At 33.0% G+C, this 21,541-nt stretch overlaps 1 protein-coding gene and 1 long non-coding RNA gene across 2 annotated transcripts in view; both read right to left on the reverse strand.

The window, feature by feature from the left end:
• Positions 1-11,555: 11,555 nt before the first annotated feature.
• On the reverse strand, positions 11,556-13,528 carry LOC128554490 (guanylate-binding protein 1-like). Its single transcript, XM_053535765.1, has 3 exons — positions 13,234-13,528; positions 12,718-12,992; positions 11,556-11,603 (listed from the first exon to the last, which is right to left on the reverse strand). Exons 1-3 carry the CDS (start codon positions 13,526-13,528, stop codon positions 11,556-11,558), a joined length of 618 nt encoding a protein of 205 aa, XP_053391740.1.
• A 111-nt stretch (positions 13,529-13,639) lies between these two features.
• Positions 13,640-21,541, reverse strand: part of LOC128554491 (uncharacterized) — a 40,926-nt gene continuing 33,024 nt past the window's right edge. The window contains exon 3 of the long non-coding RNA XR_008369623.1: positions 13,640-13,712. This is a non-coding gene — a long non-coding RNA (uncharacterized LOC128554491). The remainder of the gene's footprint in view (positions 13,713-21,541) is intronic.

The following is a 21,541-nucleotide window of genomic DNA, read 5'->3' on the forward strand; positions in this document are numbered from 1 at the left end:
AATCACCGAATTTGAAGTGTTTTAAACACGTAATCAGAAAGTAATGGTCCAGTGTATCAAAAGCTTTTCCGAAATCTGCGAACAATAAAAGTCCTTGTTTTTTATTTTGTTGTGCAAAATCTATTATTTCATATATTAACCGAACATTTTCCCCTACATATCTTCCATTTATGAATCCTGTCTGTGTATTACTTATGAAATAAATTGATAACCTTTTCAATCCTGTTTGCTACTGCTTAAGTGGCAAGTTTAATCTACGTTTAATAAACTTATAGGGCACCAGTTACTTAAAATGTGTGTGTCTTTATTTGGTTTCGGCAAAAGCGAAATACTACCTTGTTTCTGTAATCTTGTCAGATGTCCAGTGTTTTAAGTTAATAGATTAAATAAAGTATGCTTTTATCTCTATCCAAAATAGTTTATAAAATTCAACAGAAATGCCATCTAAACCTGGTCTTTTCTGATTCATCATCTCCTTAAGAGCATCAAAACATTCATTTTCATTTAATATCCCTTCACATTTTTGTTTTTCGCTTTCATTTTAAGTTCGCAGTTTGGGTCTAACGAAATCGTAATCGCATTTTTGGTTTCTAATACAGTTGTTTATAGAATTCTGATTCTACCTTTAAAATTTCATTTTGTGAAGTAATTTCTTTATCTTTAACTTTTAATTTGTATATTGTTTTTTTTCTGCATTTCTTTTTTCTAAGGCTGCATTTGTTTTCAATTCCTTCAATACTTACTGTTTTTCCTCTAATTATCATTCCATTAATTCTGCTATCAATAATATGAATTAAATCTTGTTTTTTTTTGTCAAGTTCTTCCTTTAAAGATTTTAGATCAATGCTGTTATTACTTTCGCTCAAAATGTTTTTCTCCAACAATTCTTTGTTTTTGTTAATTACTTTTTCAATTTTATTTTCTTCTCGTTTTCTGTGTATGGAATGTTTTATTGTTTGATTTCTTATAGTGCCTTTAATAACTTCCCATAGAATGTTTCGATTTGCGTCCTTATTAATTGTTACATTTTCTTGAATTTCTTATTGTTTTCTTATATTGTTTTCCTAGCATAATGCTATTGTTTAGTTTAAAATAACCAGGACCTTTATTTGTGTTAATAAAATCCAATTCTAGTTCAACCAATGAGTGGTCTGTTTGGTAGCCTGGTTTAATAGTGCAACTTTTGACATAGCGCCTTAAACACTCGGATAGTTTAAAACAGTCAGGTCTACTGAAAATGATGTGTTTGAGTGCCATGTATATTGTAGGTTTGATGGGTTACATGATCTCCAAATATCTATTAAATTTCCAATGTTAATAATATTTATTTTCTGTCTGTAGTTTTTATGGCTATCAATCCTTCCATTTCATTTGTCAGTTTCTGTATTCAAAATAGTGTTAAAATCACTAGTCTACCAATTATAAAATCTTCCTCTAATTTTTGACTAATTTCTTTATCAATAATAGCAAAGACTTATCCTCATTTGGCCCATTTAAGTTCATAATACTAAAATGTTTTTCGTACATAATCATGCTAACAGTAATCAATCGCCCTTTAAGTAATTCATGATATGTTAAAATATCTCGTGTGAAGTTACGATTAAAAAGGATTGCTACCCCTTCACTTTTGCTTTTGTCTCCACTAAAGAAGGATTTTCCATTCCATTCTCTTTTCCATTTTTCAGCTATAAGTGTAGATGGATGTGTTTCTTGTAATAAGCAGAGATAATATTTTTAGACTCTAAATATTGAAACACTTACTGCCTTTTTCTAAAATTACCTAATCCTCTTACATTGATTGATCAAATCCTAACCATCTCGAAATATAGTGTGTTGGTTTATACTGATAATTACGAGTTTGGAAACGATTATACATCTGCAATATTTTTTTTTCATGATAAAATTTTGGTTCACTGCTTTGAGCCAGTGCCATATCTACTTAATAAGTGAATTATAAATAAACCATTAAAAAAGCAAAAATATTGTTTCCTTTTGTTTCTATAATCTATCCTAAAAATTACATTGTTTTTCAATGAGAAAAAAATGGCTATAATATATTCGATGTAATACTTCATTTTATAAATGAAAAAATATACATGATTTAACTAACCATTTTTGCTAAGACTTCGTCTTTTAAGAAGTGAAAAAGGTATACATGATATTACTGCATGCACAATTTCTAAAAACGTTTTTTTTCCAAAAAGTAATACATATTACCAATTTTATAATACATCATATTTTATGACTGAAAAAGGCAAGATAACATATCAGCAATTTAGAATTAAAATTAAAACAAAATTTATTTCCAATATCTTGACCTGAACTATAGTTACTTAGCACTATTTTAAGTTTCAATTCAAAAACTACGATAGTCGTAGAATTATTTTACTTTATCGAAGGCTTTAACTAAAAATTCCTAGGGTTAAAGACACATAACTCTGTCATACTCCGAAAACTTCTAACTTAAAAAAGAAAAAAAACTCCAAAGATCCAATCAAGTTTTGCGATGTAGAGCTGGTGATAAGTAGCTATTCTTATTTCCCGTCAATATCTTTGACTTTATCATAAACTTTATCAAAGGCAACGCAGAGGTGAGTGCAATAGCTCTACTTTTTCTTCAAACAGTCGAGCTGCAAATTTGTACATGATGTTACAGCACTGAAATACATACAATTGTACATGATATTACAAGAACTATATCAAAAACCTTTTTTAAATTCTATTATAAAAACATACACATGACAGTACTATATGACAAGCCATTTTTAAATTGTATAAAATATACATGATTTTACCATGATATATTAAAACATTTTATCGTTCAGGCCGAAAGTGTATTATTGATATCACAAAATGTACCATTACAAGAGTACTTTCTATGAGCACTATATGACACGCCATTTTCAAATTGAATGATATATTCATGATATTACAATAATGTTTGAAAAAAAAAGGCTTCCTTGTTCAGACACAAAAATGCAATTATTAATATCGCTAAATGTACCATTATAAGAATACTTTCTATGAGGGTATTACCAAAACTTTTATCAACATTTTTTTTTTTTTTTTTTTTTTTTTTAAATTTACAAAAGAAAATGATAGTATAATATCAATATATCAATGTAACATAAATATGTCAATAAGTGTGACTGAAATTTGAGAATTTCACTTATAAAAGAACTTTGGCCGTGGCAAAGTTTTGGTCGGTGGTCTGTGAGTGTGAGTGAGTGTGAGTGAGTGAGTGAGTTGCGTTTTACGGCGAATCAAGAACAGTAACACAAACACCGCAAACAAATATTGAAAATGAAACTATAGGACTGAAATACATACAAATGTACATGATATTACAGGAACTATATCAAAAGCCTTTTTTGAACTATATTATAAAAACATACACATGACAATACTATATGACAAGTCATTTTTTAACTGTAAAAATATATATGATTTTACCATGAAATATTAAAAAAGTTTAATTGTTCAGGGCGAAAGTGTAAGTATTGATATCGCAATATGTACCTTACAAGAGTACTTTCTATGAGCACTATATGACAAGCCATTTTTAAATTGAATAGCATATACATGATTTTACCGTCATGTTTGGTAAAAGCTTCATTGTTCAGGCACAAAAAATGTAATTTCAAATATCGCAAAATGTACCATTATAAGAATATTTTCTATGAGGGTGTTACCAAAACTTTTATCAATTTTGTTGTTGTTGTTGTTTTTTAATTTACAAAAAATGCGCGTGTAATATTTATATATCAATGTAACATAAATATGTCAATAAGTGTGACTGAAATAGAGAATTTCACTTATAAATAGTTTTGGACGTGGCAACATGAAACCGACATCATACATTACGTCACGTACCCCATTATGAAACTTTGCATATTAATAAATTGAAAGTGTAATTATACTAGTAATAATACTAGTATAATAGTACTTTTAATAATATTGAAAAGATCAGATTCCACTGAACTTAACAAAGTTTAAAATTAGTAAAGAAAACACGAATGCTATCTATATACATCGTTCAAAAATGTGTTTTATATAGACATCATCATTGACGTCGCATACCCGTTATTGATATTGAAAATTTTAAAAGTTTCAATAAGCATGACTGAAATTGAAATTTCTTACACCGATATAGCAATAAAAAACTTTGGACGTGACCAACATTACACTGACATCACAATTGACTTCCATATCATTATGAAAATTTGCATATCAGTTTGTAAAATATTTAAAGTTTCAGGTTCCAGTGAACTTAACAGAGTTTTAATCAAGAAAGTAATAATGAATGTTATCATCACACCTTGTCTAAAATTATGTTTTCTCGGAACTTCACAACTGACGTCACATACTTTTCTGAAAATGCGTATATCAATGTAGAAAATACTGAACATTTTACTAATTAAGTGATAAAAAACTATTGACGTGGCAAACATAACACAAATGATGTCACTTACCGTTATGAAAATTTGCATATCAATATGTCAAATATTGAAAGTTTCAGGTTCCAAAGAACTTAACAAAGTTTTAGATTAAGAAAGTAAAAATGAATGTTATTAAACACCTCGTTAATCATGTCACATACCTTTATTAAAATTTGCATACCAATATGGAAAATATTGAAAAAAACCCCCAAAACTTATAAAACGAATTTTACTGATTAAGTGATAAAGAACTCTTACGTTGCAAAAGTGATACTGACATCACAAATGACGTCATATACCGTAATGAAAATTTGCTTATCAGTATGTTAAATATCAAAAGTTTCAAGTTCCAGCAAACTTAACAAAGTTATTTTTTATGAAGAAATGGAGAGTTACAATATTCAACATTATGTATGAAAAGATTCGCAATTTTACACATATTAGTAACTATACAAAAAGTTTTCTCTCAACACAAGATATTCATGATGTACAGTTGGTATACATTGTAAGTGTTTATACAGTGTTTTTTCACAGATCATCTGCATTATAGACCAAGTTTATTGTCTATCAGGGTCCACATGTATCTCCTCAGGCCACGGTAGATCCATCCAATGCTTGTACTCATTTACCCTGTGAATGTTAGCCGTCTAATTTTGAAATAATATTTTGCCACTGCGTGTCCATAGTGATTTGACTTCATCTTGCAACTTCTGTTTAACTTAACGGAGTACATGGTGGTTTAATTGTGCAAGGTCTTCCGAATTAAATATAGTACTGCCTTTTAACATTTTCAAGTTATTTATTATTTTGTTTTTGACTGATCTTCTCACGAACCTCGAAATAATTTGACGTTTCTTGGGGCCCCCTTTTTTGCTCAAATTGTGTGCTATATCGATATAGGCTGCTGTCAATTTCAAGTTTTTATTCAAGTTTTTAATAACTTTCTCTGTTGTTTCTTCATCTGATTCTTTATCGTCCTCTGAGATTCCATTTATGCGGATATCATTCACTCTACTCCATTGTTCCAAATCTTACAAATTATTTTGAGGCGTCCTATGAGTTTACATCAACCACAACGTTTATTCCGAGCAGGGCAATTCATGTCTGCACTTTTTTGTCCAGTTCTCCCACACCTGTAACATGCTAACTGTAGCGGCGGCAGAGGTGGTGGTGGCGGTTGCCTCCTTGGTGCACTTCTAGCCGACAACTTCGGCCCGGCCCATACGACTCTTTGACATCAGTCCATTTTGCTGACCTTGCTGCGATTCTTTTGATCTGGACTGCGATTCTGCTAATTCTATTGTAGAATCTATGATACGTAAGTCTTTTAACTCGAAATCTTGACCTTTTTCTAACAACTTAGTCCTTAATTTTGAATTTACATATTTTCAATAACTCGATCTCTAATCTGTTCATCAGTTTTCTCAAATTCGCATGATTTTGTTTTCTGCCAAAATCGAGATACATATTGTTCTACAGTTTCTGATTGCAATTGTGTCATTTGTCTGAACTGATAGTGTTCGTAGGGAACATTAATTTTCGTAACAAAATATTTATTTAGTGTCTTCACGGCTTTGTCATGCGCATTTGTTCCATTTTCTTCCTCTAATGTAAAGAAAATATCTTGAACTTCAAGACCTGCATAATGCAGCAATAATTGTTTTTTCTGGTCGAATATAGTGACTTCCCGTCCTTCCGCAAATAGTTCAAGGATTGCACTAATCTCTTCCATAGTACACCTTGTTGTGATTGCTCACAGTGTATATTAAATTATTCAAGTCCATGTAAGTCAATACATTTTGCCATGTTTCCATTTCCGAATCTTTTCAATTTAATTGTCAAATTTAATTTCTAAAATTTAATCAAGAGATTTTTTTTGATCATTTTGTCTTTTTTTCATCAAATTTAATCCATTCATTTGCACTTCGAATTTAATCAAACAGTTTTATGTTCGAATTTAATCCATCCTGTCGCCAAAATGTAGTTACTGTAGCATCACCTTATAGATTAATACAATTAATACATAGCAGCATCAGCGCACATTAACTTAACAGAATACAGACATACATATTTTCATACAAGGTTCCCGCTAGATATACCACGTGACTATTACCGTATATACTCAGTACAACAAAATACAGTTTTAACGTAGAAACACTCTTTGTTTTACTTATTTTGCATGGTTTAACGTCGCAACGAGACAAGTATAGGTCATATGGCAGCTTTACAGCTTTGATGGGGGAAATTTACAATGCTAAGATGAAAATCATCCCTCTTGTCATAAATTTGTATAAAATTGTCGTAAATACAGAGATGAAAATCTATAAATGGAGAACTGGTATCCAAGTTGTTACTTTTATTTAACTGCAGCTCCCGGGATGAAAAGTTTCCACCAAATGAGCAAAAACAGAGTATCTATATTTAGTGTATCATCTAGATAGTGTGATGTACTATCAAATGCAGTAATAATGTCTGCCTGTGTATGTTGAGAAAGGCTTAACATAAAATCTCTGTCACAACAATATAAAAACAAATCTGCGACAAGGGGTGCAAAATTCGTTCCCATGGGAATACCAATCTCTTGTCTGAAAACTGCATTCCCAAACCTGACGTAAATATTTTTCAATAAAAAGGAAAGTGATTTACAAAACATGTCACAAGCAGACATGGTATAATTCTTTACAATGCAACTAATAAGACATTAAAATTACAAGTGAGAAAAGTAGCATTTTACCTTGCAAAAGCCATTTTAATTAGGGCAGTTTTTTTTTTATCTATTTAGTTATGTGGTTAAGTCGTGTACAATACAAGCCTTTCATATCGATGAAAATATTTTTAAGAACGGGCCATTTTTAAAAAGATATGGCGGTTTGAAAATTAAGAAAATTGCTGATTCTGGAGGGAACAATTTTAGTGTGTTCATGACGTCATTTGCACACTGCTGAATTCTGTTTTAGCAGACAATCTTTTAAATAGATCATTTTATTCCTACATTGAGTGTTAGATGAAGAACATTTCATTACAGCTCGAAAAATATTGCTATTATGTTACAGTAGTAAGTAGAATCTGTTCAAATATGTATCTAGAAATCTATTTAATCTATTAATAAATCGGCCGTTTTTTTTTGTCATGGACACAAAACGGCCGCCATTTTGATTAAACATTTAAATGCTTATAACATCCTCATTTTTAAGCCAATTTTGAAAATTGTTTTTCTTCTTTAAAGCGACTAACCAACACATTGTGAATTGCATTTATAAGAAATAATTTATCGTCGAAAGTCAAAATGCCGCCACTATTTCATATTTACATGAAACATAATTGTGGACCAGTTTATAGTTTCGAGAATTACGGAAATATTGGATATTTTTCAGTTCCAATGAACTTTTATAAACCGTTACAACGCTTTATTTTAAAAACATTGATAAATGTAGAACGAGACGCGACAGTATTTTTAGGCACTTTCATTAAATGGGAAGCAAACCAAAAGTGCACATGCAGTTTGATGGGTCAATTTATATACCCGTCTACCGATTAGGGAAGTCATTATGAATCACTTTGTCTTATACAGGTGAGAACCAACGGACCGTTCCATTATCAAAAGTACACAAACATCGCTCACCGCAAAGTGAACTATATGTAGCGCAAGGTACTATGGCGTTTAGAAGTGGAAACAAAACAATAACATAAAACAAAGTCAGTACACTAAGTTTACAATTTAGTCAGTGATTCCTTGTTTGCCGAGCGGTTACGGTATTTATATTATACCTTTTTGGCGGGAGTTCGATCCCCATTTTGTTCAGTTTGCATTACATACTTAGTGCAAGTTTTTTTTTCTGTGGTTTCTAATTTATTATTTTGTTTATTATCTTCGTATAAAATTAGTAGTATCTATAAATCAGACAGTCCTCAAATTATGGCCGGGGAATGATTTTATTAAATTGAGGTGTAGGATTGTTATAAAACATAAAAAAACTAGATTTACTAACTCGTTTTGTCTTCATTAAATTGTAATGAATCAAACTCAAGGACAAATTTGAACGGGTCTGGGAATCGAATTCACGACAAAAAAGTGGAATACGAATATCGTAACCGCACTAGGCCAACGAGAAATCAATGACTGCATCGTTAACGTACTAAGTGTACTGACTTCATTTTGTGTTATTATTTTGTTTGTTTTTATTTCAATACGTCACACTAATGTGCGAGACCTATACATGTGCGATCAATTGATATTCACGTGATGTTTGTTGACGGGAATTCCCTTTTTTCTTTTTATTAGCTGGGAAACCCTTATCAGAAATTGCATCTTAAATTTATTAAGAAAACAACGGTTTTCAAAAGAATGTGGTGAAAAAATACATTATAAGAACATCGAATATGCAGCATATAGGTGAATACAGGGCAAGGTCAGTCGACCCGCATTTAATATCGACCCTATCCTAGTATTCTATGATAATTGTCTATAATTGTTGCTCAAGTGGAATTTCCGGTACAAAGAAGCAGATTTCAATTATTTAATCAAATGAGATGACATCAATGATTACAGCAGCATTTTAAACAGACGGACAAATAGGGTCCAGAAAAGTCGCAAACACGAACCGGAATATACACAGTGTTACCTGTTAACAGCAGTTCTATAACCGTTTTGCTCAAAACTGCTTATATTCAGTCTTAGAACACCAAAGAATTTAGTGCAATCAAAGAAGAATATTTGCATGACCGTTTCTCACGGGGAAACTAATGAGTCTGTTTGACTTCAATTTTTTAGCAGAACATGTACATATAGTATACTACTTATATATATAAATAGACTACAACTTATAAACGATCCTTGGGTAAGCATTTGTCAATAAAGTATTTATGTAAACAAGAATTCAATATACTTAAAAGTTTTTCATAAGTTTCAAAGTTTTATATTAACAGCCTATAAACACGCTCTCATTAAGGTACCATGCAAATTTACCTTGCAAGAAAAGACCTACATAGTCGTGATAAGCGACCTGTAAAGTTTCCACTTTATCTACTTTAAGCACTTGAGTTTTTAGAAGAAAAAGAAGAAGGAGGTTCCAGATTACGAAGGCATGCTGAATGGCCCACGGCGAGTTTTTAACGCCGATGAGTCTGGTTTTCCCCTACAAGCAAAATCTGGAAAAGTTCTTGTACCAACTGGTGCCCGCCACGTGTACCAGGTCACGACGAACACAAAAACGCAATTCACCATTATGGCAGGTTTTAATGGCTTTGGTGAGTACCCACCACCACGGAGGCCACCTACCCTGCTAAGACTAACGGCTGGATGGACTCTGACGCTTTTGTTGCCTTCTTGATTTATTTATTTATTTTGTTGGGTTTAACGTCGCACCGACACAATTTTAGGTCATATGGCGACTTTCCAGCTTTAATGGTGGAGGAAGACCCCAGGTGCCCCTCCGTGCACAACTTCATCACGAGCGGGCACCTGGGTAGAACCACCGACCTTCCGTAAGCCAGCTGGATGGCTTCCTCACATGAAGAATTCTACGCCCCAAATGAGGTTTCGAACCCACATCGATGAGGGGCAAATGGTTTGAAGTCAACGACTCTAACCACTCGGCCACGGAGGCCCCTGTTGCCTTCTTGAAGCTAGTCTTTGACTTTGCAAAATCCAAGAAGATAACATTTCCCATTTTGCTTTTTGTAGATGGACATATAGCATGATATTGTTTTTCACTGTTTGTTTCCTAAAGCAACTCACATTCTGCAAGCAGCTTACATTCAGTTGTTTTCACCAAATGAAATCTGCATGGCATGGCAATAAAAACCTGGCAGATGGATCACATAGGCGAAGCAATCAGTAGAAGTTAGCTCCCGGCAATTTCCTAAGACATGTGTTACAAAATAACCACCTTTGAAAATGCAGTGAGGGCTTTCCGTAGATCTGGCCTTTTCCCGTTCAACATCAGTGGAATAGACCAGAAAAGCTTGGTCCATCTTAAATGTGTATGCATTCCCAACGAACTGTGGTCAGCTCGAGTGCTACTGCACCAAAAGAGGTTAACGTTGCACGTTCAACGTCGACATTGGATGTAAATGTAGTCACTCCCTTTACTGCCAATTCTCCAGGTGTACAGACAAGAGAGGGATCCATTCCAAGTATAATTGAAATAAGTCCCTCTTTACCCGTTGCAACCGTGGCTTCCTTGGATGCAAATGTGGTAGGTCCGTCTACTGTCACTACTACAAGTCCGTCGATACCATTTGCAAGTTTGTCAGAAAGCGTGAGTGAACGTCGTCCGACTTTACCAGTATTAAGTTCATCAGAAAGCGTGGATGAGCGTCGTCCGTCTTTACCAGTTGCAAGATTGCCAGAAAGCGTTGGTGAGTGACGTCCGTCTGTACCAGCTGCAAGTTTGCCAGAAATCGTGGGTGAGTGTCGTCCGTCTGTACCAGCTGCCAGTTTGTCAGAAAGCGTGGGTGAGTGTCGTCCGTATGTACATGTTGTAAGTTTGTCAGAAAGTATAACGGAGCGTCGTTCATTCTTACAATTTAGTCCAAGACGGCATGAATCATATGTTTCTCCTTTATTTTGAAAACTTACGGACCCGACTCCATATCCACGTAAGTCACATGATACTATCAGGCAAAAGCTTCCGAAGACTGCTTCGGCACAGGAAGCACTAAAAATGTTTAATGAAAAGGAAAAAGGGAATAAATTGAAATTATTGCAAAAGAGAACAGAAAGAAAGAGAGAGCTTTAAAGAAACAAAACCGTCAGGACGAACAAGCGAGAAAGAAGTTAGAGAGAGAGAACAGAAGAAAAAGTTAAACGCACTGATACAAAAGTCTAAAATGTCAAGAAAACGTAAAGCAAGTTCTTCGTCCGAGTTAGACACTGTCATTGATTGTGATGATGACTTGGATGACGAGAACGACATTCCCAACTTGTGTCCTGTTTACAAATCTGACAATGGCCAGAACTTTTCTGGATGGAATGTGAATTATGTTGTGCATGGTACCACATAAAATGTACTGAATATCAAGAGGTTGTGAACATCCTGCAATCGACCCGGAGGTCTTTATTTTCGTGTGTCCAAAATGGATGGCATGATTTTTTTAGGATTTATGGTCATATACTCATGATTCACACTTCATAAAGTAAGGTCTGTGTCTTATAGATACACTCTGAAACCATGAGTACTGAAAATCTTATCAATTATATATCTACGGTGATATGATGTTATGAATACAATTAAAATCATATTTAAATCGATGATTTATATACAATGAAATGATATTTATGATCATCAAGGTAGTAAATTGAAAAAAAAGATTCAAATGTTTTTCCTCGTTGTTTCTTTGTTCTGTGCTTTATTTTTTAGAAATATTAAAAGGGGTCGAAATTAAAAGCAAAGGGTCGAAATTAACACCCGAAACGTAGTTGACAAACACTTAATGAATGGCTACAGGATGCCTGTTACAACTTCGATATTTCTCACAGTTGAAAATCTGACACATCGATGTGTGGGTTGGTCACTTTAAATAATTTAGAAAATCCTAGCAGATGGAATTACAGAAGGACAACATTGCCTTTTCCTTTGAATTATTTATCGCATTTAATGCTTTACATGCAGAGTTGAGTTTAATTATAAATCTTTTATTCTTTTCAGAAAGTCGAAACATCCAACTCACTAACAGAAGAAAATAATTTGTCAGGAAAGTTTAATTAACCAACTGAAAACGGAATGTGCTGTGGAATAGAAAACTGAGTGACAAAATATTAAGACAACCTGAAAGAAAGGTTCAAGGAAAAAATTAACGTAAATAAATAGAGATTGTTTGCATTGTTTCCTTTAAGATATGCTTTAATTGTTATTATTAAGTTGTTATTTTAATTGACTCACAGAGACACAATTTCTAATTTCATGAAGGAGTGCGTTCTACATCTTTTGACCACAAACTACCGACAATGACCTTTCAGTTAACATTATTGTGACCTTGTAATTATAAGACTGATGTTAGAATAGGAAACCTTGTGATCAATTTATTTATGTACTTCAGTTGCTGTATCACATTACTAAGTGTAGTGTGGTAGGTCATTCGTTTAGTGGTTATTAGCCAACCCAGGTCCCTGAACATGTCTTTCAAGGGCGTCGTCGTGATGTTAGCTTTTAGAAATATCCAAGTAACATGTTTCTAGCACTTAAATAATATATTTATGTTTTAGGCAGATGTAACGGCCGATAAACAAAAATTTAAATTCCTGCTAAAAGGAAATCATTTAAATGTTGATACATACTTTTGCCATGCCAATGAATCTTTCGGCATTGAATACTGACTTATGCCCGAACACTGTAAGCGATACACGTTGAATCTCCAAATATTTGTCACCAAATGTCTTCACTTTAAGCATTGGTAGTTCCAACGATTGGAGTTTTTCCTTGAAAATCTCAATTGCCTTCTCCATCATTCTTTCATTTTCGTTGTTAGCGGCTACTGTAAATGCATCATCGACATCGTGTACTTTTCCACTTTGTATTTCTTTAACGTATGATTGAAGAAGATCTGCGAAAACTGAAAAAATATTTATGAATCTTAAATACATACTTACGAAGCGCGCTTATTGTTATCAAATTGAAACATTTCCTCGCGAATTTAAATTTAGATGGTGTTTTCATAAGCACTGTATGCAAATAGATTGATTTAGACCATGTGCTGAAATACAAGTACCATAATAGAAAATGGCATACAAATACATGGTACGGTATTATTAAACGACTGTTTCAAATCGATATATTAATTATTTTCATCTTACTTGCACCATTGATAGACTTGCTGTGAAGCATTCGTTTGGGTTTTGCCTTATACACGTAACTCAGGAACGCCTTCGTATCCGCCAAGAAAGTTTTGCTAAGGTCTTTCTCCTGTGCTGTATCCATTTCTCTCAATACGTCCCTGTTTCCTGGTCTATCAAAAGTGAAACATGTTTTTACTGGGAAGTATTTAACGACGCATTGTCTGGTTCTGTTATAAGATTTTGCATGTTGATCATCGTCTTCAGAAGGTTGTTTCAGTTGTAAGCAATCTTTCAGGTATTCATCTGCTGACATTTCTTTGTCATCGGTACCGGCAAGATGTAGTGAAAAATCCCGAACACAAAGAACGAATGTTGGTGCAATCTGATGCAATTGATCATTTTCGTCATTTCCGCTGTTTTCTTTATTTTCATTACCTGTCTCTTTCCGATCAAAATCGTTCTTGAACTTTATATTCTTCGACATTTCCGCTATAAAGCTAGATTTTTGTTAAGGTACGTGTTTCCTGTTTAGAATTCCATACATGATTAGGATATTTGTTTGTTTTACCTTCAGATATCTACAACCGAGTGAACACAATTTGTAATATTCTAACGAGCGTCATGACTTAATATGTAATATCTGTTTCATGAAATATTTCTTCAGCTGACATGTAAATACACAGATCATAACTGTTTCGCAAGGGTATTACCAATTAATTCCAATTTCTGAGGTTCGAACCAACTAGCAATTGCATATTTTTCATTTTATATATTTTTCACCCTTTTTCATATTCTAATGAAGAAGACTGGCCTGCCAAAGGAACATCAAGACAGATATATATTCATATAGATATTCTATTCCAAGAGGGAAATCTGTATAAATGACTTTACATGTATATATATTTATTATTGCATGATAAATAATTTAAAATTATGGAAACAACGTTGTAATTCTGTGTTCACAAATATCATAGAAAGTACACGACTCATATTCTGTCGCATATGCGAAAGCAAATATACATGCCATGCACGACGACCTCAAATTGCTTTCACAACGTATTTGATGTCAAGTCTCTAAACACGTTTGGTGATTTACCCTAAAGCTGACGCTAGGCAACACCATGTTCTTAAGTCTTTTGTTCAAGCCAGATTTCCTTATCATATTTACTTTGTCCTTAAGTTGACAAATTTAACTAAACAATATAACACGTGTATGGATGTTTATTAATCATATTGTCTGCCACATCGGAACAACAGAACTGTATATAAGATACCAACATTTTATCAAAATTAAAGCTCAAGAGCTTGATTCTGATTATAGACTTTGCACTTTCAATGCATTATAAATTTAGTCAGCTCAACTTATCCCCACCAAAGTCTCAGAATTTCTCTTAATTACAGTTTAGAAAACAACTGACAATTTCATTACTTGAACGAATAATTTCCGACGCAACAACCAATGTTAGTTGTCAATATTATGACGTATGTTAATTGCTATGACGTATATTAGACTTTTTAGCTGTTGTGATCGCCCTGTGTCCTCGTCGTCGTCCGTCGTCAACAATTTGACTTTCAACACTCTAGAGTTCACAACTTTATCTCAAACCTCATGAAACTTGGACAGAATGTTACCATTAAATAAATCTTGGACATGTTCGCTATTGAATTATCTTGGATCAAAAACTAGATTTGTGTCCATAGGACACAGGTGCCCCCCACCCCCCACTCCTGCCACTGTAACATGGTTTTATGACTCAGGTTAAATAATTTTTAAGTTGTTTGCAACACAAACTTTTAAGAACCTTATGTGTATTTTTCACTTAGTTAGCCATAACTAGCTGAGTAAAATCCTAAAGAGAACACTTCACAGGCTATAAAACAATCCTCTAATGTTTTATGATTCTAGGTCAAGTACATTTTAACTTACTTGTTTCACAAACGTTTTTTTCGAGTAAGTCTGGACAAGAAGTCTGGTCTTGTGAAATGAAAAAACTTAAAAAACAAAAGTCAGGGGCCATAACTCCTACACGACTGAATGAATCCGGACGCGAAACCCCAGGGGCACAACTGCACATGCTGACCAACATTCCTGTAAACTTTGGTGACTCTATGTCAAATACTTTTGGAGCTACGTGCGACACAACATTAAAATGACAAATTTTTTACTAAGTCAGGGGCCATAACTCCAACACGACCGAATGAATCCGGACGCGAAACCCCAGGTGCACAACTACACATGTGACCAACATTTCTGTAAAGTTTTGTGACTCTACGTCAAATGCTTTTGGAGCTAGGCGCGACAAAACATTAAAATGACCAATTTGTACAAAGTCAGGGATCATAACACCTACAAGACTTAATGAATCCGGACGCGAAACCCCAAGTACACAACTAAACATGCTGACCAACATTCCTTTAAAGTTTTGTGACTCTATGTCAAATACTTTTGGAGCTAGGCGCGACACAACATTTTCGAAAGGACGGACGGACGGAGGACGGAAGGACGAACGGACAAGAGCAAATCTATATGCCCCCACCACTCATGGGGGGTGGGGGGGGGGGAGGGCAACTAGGTACCTAGGTCAAATCAAAGGAAAACCTTGTGAACACCTTAGAGGCTACAGGTATGACCCTATATTCCTCATACTTGGTCAGAATGTTTACCTTGATAACCTCTAGGCCAGGATTGAATCTTGGTCATGTTTGATCAAACATAGTCTGTGTTCAGACCGTATATTTTTTTCATAGGAGATTACTCCTGAGGCTATTCAAATTTTGTACTATTATGTCCCTTTTCTTCTCAAAACATACGGTCCGTGCAAATGCGCATTGAATCCTGGAGATTGACCTTTATCTCAGGTCAAGCTATTACAGCTGAAAATGATCGTGTTACAAGGCCTGGTGGTTCTGGGATATTTATTGCCGTTCACACATGCTTATAAACAACCCCTTGGTCTATAGATTATAGCGGTCACTTTGGTAAAAATATTGAACTAGGAAATACCTAATGAATAATTGATACATAGTGGATTAATGGTGCTGTTTACACTTTTTTTTTATATGTATTATGTATTCTGTTTTTTTTTAATTTAAATGATTTATTAAAAAAGATGTTGTACAGATGATTGATTCTATGTAATAAATCAAGTTTTAATTGCTAAAATAAGGAAATGAGGATTGTAATCTACAATGGTTCAGAATACCCGGCAGAAAGAGTTTTAACAATGGAACTAACACCTTCTACAAAACAGAAATCATGTAAAATGTGGGGAGAAGTGAAACTGCTCCCAAGGGACAGGAAAAAACTGACAACGTTCTGGCAACCAAAACAATGCTTTTGGTGTTTTATGAAACAACTGAATAATATATCTTCCTATAACTGATCTGTTTCAAAGCCATTATTCTAAAATAAGTTTTCATTATTTTGAAATTAAAAGCATGATCTGTTAATACATTTGCAGTTTGCTTTGCATTCCTCTTTCTCGGTTCTCTTTGCTTTATTATGTACAACTCTCATGAAAAAGGAAAAGAAATATTTGAGAGAACATCTGGAAAAAGGAGAAAATTGTTTCCTAAGTCTCCTTTTCAAGGCAGAAGGTGCAAACCAGATCAAATCAATAATAGTGCTTTAACATTCAAAAACCTGTTTTTCAGTGTTTTTCGCCCCTAAAAACTGACCAAATCTGAATGATTGAGAAATTTACAAACTAGAATATTTTAATACAATATTCAAAACACATCATAAAATGCATGTATAGTATATTGCACATACTTTTTTCTTGTTTTATATGGTATACTTATTTTCTGTGAAGAAGTTACTTCATTTAAGGATGTACTAGCGTTTTTTCAGGATATCCGCCATTTTGAAAAATGTTTCTTCGAATATTGCTTTCTAATAAAAGTTTTGCCAAAAATTAATGCTAAATAATTAAAATATGGCTAATAATGTACCATTTAACCAAATATATTATGTTTTTTGCGAAAAAACATTTTCACCCTTAGTTTTGGCTGGCATTTGCCTAAAATTGACGTAAGATTTACAATGGGGTAGGGATAGGTAATTTCAAATATCTATTAAAGTAGATAAGATTTGGTTTTGATATTTTTCTGACTGATACATATAATGTTAAGCTATAAATAAAATAAAAGTTTTCAAGATAGCTCTTTATATTATCTAGAAAATATAAATTAAAACAAAAAAAACAAATAATATCAAAATTCACCACATTTAAACAGTTTTTTCTTAATAAATCTCTTAGATACACGGTGACCCAAACTTTTTTTCTTTCCATTTTGAAGCATTTTTGTGCGTCATTAATGCTGCAAAATATTTTGAAAATCATAACGTCAGAATTGATTTTTTAGATCTAAATACGTTTTTTCCATTGAAAATAATGTGGGTGGGGTAATTATGTCAACATGTAAAAATTAAAGAGATTTGTAAGTGACATTTATGCTTATATAATACTGACATCACCATATATTCATATAAACCTGTAAGGCCTGAAATCCCTATAAGATTAAGTAGGATATTATATGTTTTATAAAGTACCAACTTTTTTCAATTTTACAAAATTTCAGGAATGCGTAAACAGTGGGTGAAGAAAATACCCTATAAAATTAAAACGAGTTCGGTGATCTATGTTTTTTCTGCTCTTGTTTGTTTTAGAAACTAATGTTCTTCAAGCTCACAGGGTATGAAAAAATTCTTAACGTTAGAAAAAATTCGCTCGTACACCCTTAACTCTTTCTTTATAAAAAATCCTTTAATTTATAAGAAGTCAATGGGGCTACGAATGTTCTTTTTAGTAGCTACAGTAGTCAATCTCGGGGTAAACTCTTGTAAATAATAACTTCGACTTTAAATTAATTAAAGTGAACGTAATCAGGGAGGTAATTTATTAATCTTAAATTGTAGAATTTGTGATAAAGATATTACGTTGATAAACAATTATGGTCCAAACAGAGACAATCCAAAGTTTTACCAGGAGGTGTATGATAAAATGTCCAGTTATGATAATTCTCTTTTGGTGGGAGACTTTAATTTAATTCTTAACCCGGAAGTAGATTTGTATAATTACGTTAACGTAAATAACCCTAATGCCAGAGATAAAGTAACAAGTATGATGTCAGATTTTAATCTTATAGACTGCTGGAGAGAGAATCACTTAGAAAATTAAGAATATACATGGTTCAAGAGAAATCCAGTTAAAAAAAAACAGACTGGACTTTTTTCTCATAACAGATACACTGTTTACAGATTTAGAAAGTACTAAAATATTACCCGGATATCGGACAGACCATTCTTTAGTTTTTATTTCAATAAAATTTGGTTAATTAAAGAAAGGAATATCATATTGGAAATTCAATAACTGTCTGTTAAAGGACACAACTTATGTAATAAAAAAGGTTATAAAACCCATGAAATCTCAATATGCAATAAATTTGCTTGAAACATATAATGACGTAAATGATGTACCTTTGCAAGAATTAACATTTAGCATAAATGATCAGCTGTTTTTTAATCTTCGCTCTTAGCTGTTAGAGGAAAAACATTTCCTATGCATCCTATAAAAAGAAATAAGAAATTTGTAAAGAAGATTCGATTGGGACAGAAATTGAGAAAACAGAAAAACAAACAGTTATTAATAATGATTTATTAAACAGTAAAACAGGGAACTTTTAGATTTGAGGAATAAAAAATGGAAGCAGTTATGGTTAGATCAAGAGCTAGATGGATTCAAGAAGGCGAAAAACCGACAACATATTTTTGCAATTTAGAAAACAGAAATTACTTATCTAAGTTTTTTTAAATTTTAAACACACAGGAAGAAATACTGACAGAAAGTAAACGTTGTTATGAAAAACTTTATAAAGCCACTGACACGGAATATGTATCTTTACATGATTTTTTTATTAATAATTATACAAGTTTCAAAACTTTCCGAAAACGAAAAAATATCCATCGAGGGAGAACTAATATACTCAGAAATGCTAAATAGCCTAAAGAGAATGTCCAATAGCACCAGTTCGGGTAACGATGGTTTCACTGTAGAGTTTTTTTTCTGTAATGACATAGGCAATTTTTTGTTAAGGTCTATCAATTATTCATACTCTGTTGTAGAACATTCTATCACACAGAAACAAGGAGTAATAACATGTATACCAAAAGGTAACAAAAATAAATCTCTCTTAAAGAACCGGCGACCTATTTCTTTGTTAAATATGTCCTATAAAATCGCATCTGCTTCCATAGCCTTTAGAATAAAGAACATATCGCATAATATTATTGATGAAGACCAAACAGGATTTTTGCCATGCAGGCTGATGGCAACTAACATTAGACAATTTTAAAACGTTTTGTTTTTTACAGAAAAACATAACATCCCTGGTCTCCTACTTCTAATCGACTTTGCAGCAGCTTTTGATACAGTATCGTGTTTTATGGCGAAAGTTCTCGAAGTTTTTAATTTTGGTCCATCAGTCAGAAAATGGAAAAATGGATTTCGTTATTTTATACTAATATTGAATTATGTGTAATAATTAATGGTTATATGTCAGACTGGTTCTTCTTGCAAAGAGGCTGTCGTCAAGGGGATGCTTTGTCGCCCTACCTATTCATTCTTTGTGCAGAAATTCTTGCAGTATTACTAAGAAATACCCCAAATATAAAAGGTATAAAAGAACATGGTAAAGAATATACTATATCTCAATACGCCGATGACATAAGGCTCCCATGGGAATCTTTAATAAACACAATGTTAGTTTTAAAATTCTATGGCCTTAATATAAATACAGATAATAAAAAGTTATATTGTTTGGAGCACGCAAATATAGTACAATGGTATATAACTTATCTTGGGAAAACACTGTTTTTACCGTACTTGGGGTGAAATTTTCTGTTTATCTGACATAAATGGAACATATAAATTCTGATGCTTAACTTGAAGAAATTAAAATCTTTTCTCTTGCTTGTAAAAAAGAGTGATCTCACCGTTAGGAAAACTTGCTGTGATAAAAACATTGGCTCTCGCCAAACTAAACCATCTAATCTTAGCAATACCTAATCCTTCACAAGAAAAACTTAATATAATGCAAAGGTTATTTTTCAATTTTCTTTGTAATGATTCTAAAGATAAAGTAAAACGAGTCTCAATTACACAGGAATACAAAACGGTGGCCTTAAAAGAATTAATATTAAGACTCTTGTTCATTGTTTAAAAGCAACATGGTTAAGACGTTTGTAAGACATGAATGATAAATTCAGTCACTTGGTTGAATATATTTGTCCGGCTTTACAAGACATCTATAAATATGGCTCAGACTATACAAAAAGAAAGATGCTTCAAGAGCAAAATCCTTTTTGGAAAAATGTACTGCCTAGTTATCGTTCTCTAACGTTAAATATAAATTCCACCTGCAGTAGTCAATTTAGCGCGATTAATGTGTGGTATAACCCAGGTATTAAGGTAAAAGGTTCAAGTGTATGTTATAGAAGATTGCTTGCAAAGGATGTAATTTTTAGGCGATCTCATTAAGATATTGGACCCGTAATACAGTACCTTCTTTTTGTAGAGTATTCAATTCCTATCATAAACCTACTTTGACTGCAATTTTCAAGGGGGCGTAGGTTCAAGCCCCACTGGGACCAAATTTTTTTTCCATATTTTCCTTTTTTCTAGTAAGTTTTTACTTCTTTCAAGACTAATTATGGATGCATTGTACAAAAGTGGGAAAAAATTCATTTTACAAGCGATTTCTTGCTGTTCAAAGTGAATTTACCTCTGAATCCGGAGGGGTAGAGTTAGACATCTTTGAAAATATTGAGTAATATGCGGTAAAAGTTCTCTATTTTGCCTTCATTCTTTAGATTACATATTGTGGAAGAAATACAGGTAGGTTTTACTTCTGCCCCAAGGTTATTTTTGAATGAAGTGAGCAAAATTCAAAACAGACCCACAGGAATCGACCTTAATTTTTTCAATGTTGGAGTTAGAATTCTGTCTCATTAAATCTGTTTGCTTGAGGCACCCTAGAAAAAATGATATTTACAGTTTTATTTGGTTGTCAACGTTTTAGATTGTGGCCATCACATTGAAATTTGTCCCTACTTGTGCTTGAGGAAATTCCATAAATAATACAAAATTTACAAAAACGGCACGGTAAAAGTTGTTTAAAATTTGCAACACAGTACGAAACATGGTCAACTTTAAGAATATACCTAGCAAATGCCATTTTTTTTAAACATTACTATTAGAGGTCCAATACCTTAATGCCGAAGAAAGTTTCTTCACATATTACGACTTTGTCCCTAATTATAACATTA

The sequence above is a fragment of the Mercenaria mercenaria genome, unplaced genomic scaffold, assembly GCF_021730395.1.
Source record: "Mercenaria mercenaria strain notata unplaced genomic scaffold, MADL_Memer_1 contig_5074, whole genome shotgun sequence".
NCBI lineage: Eukaryota > Metazoa > Mollusca > Bivalvia > Venerida > Veneridae > Mercenaria > Mercenaria mercenaria.

Excerpts from the sequence above, each read along its gene's own strand:
- LOC128554490 (XM_053535765.1), bottom strand. The coding sequence starts at position 13,528 with ATGTCAGCAGATGAATACCTGAAAGATTGCTTACAACTGAAACAACCT. Across the intron at positions 12,993-13,233 it reads CAAGTCTATCAATGGTGCAA|TTTTCGCAGATCTTCTTCAA; the intron begins GTAAGATGAAAA and ends ATATTTTTTCAG. Across the intron at positions 11,604-12,717 it reads GATTCATTGGCATGGCAAAA|AGTGTATCTATAAGACACAG; the intron begins GTATGTATCAAC and ends TCATGGTTTCAG.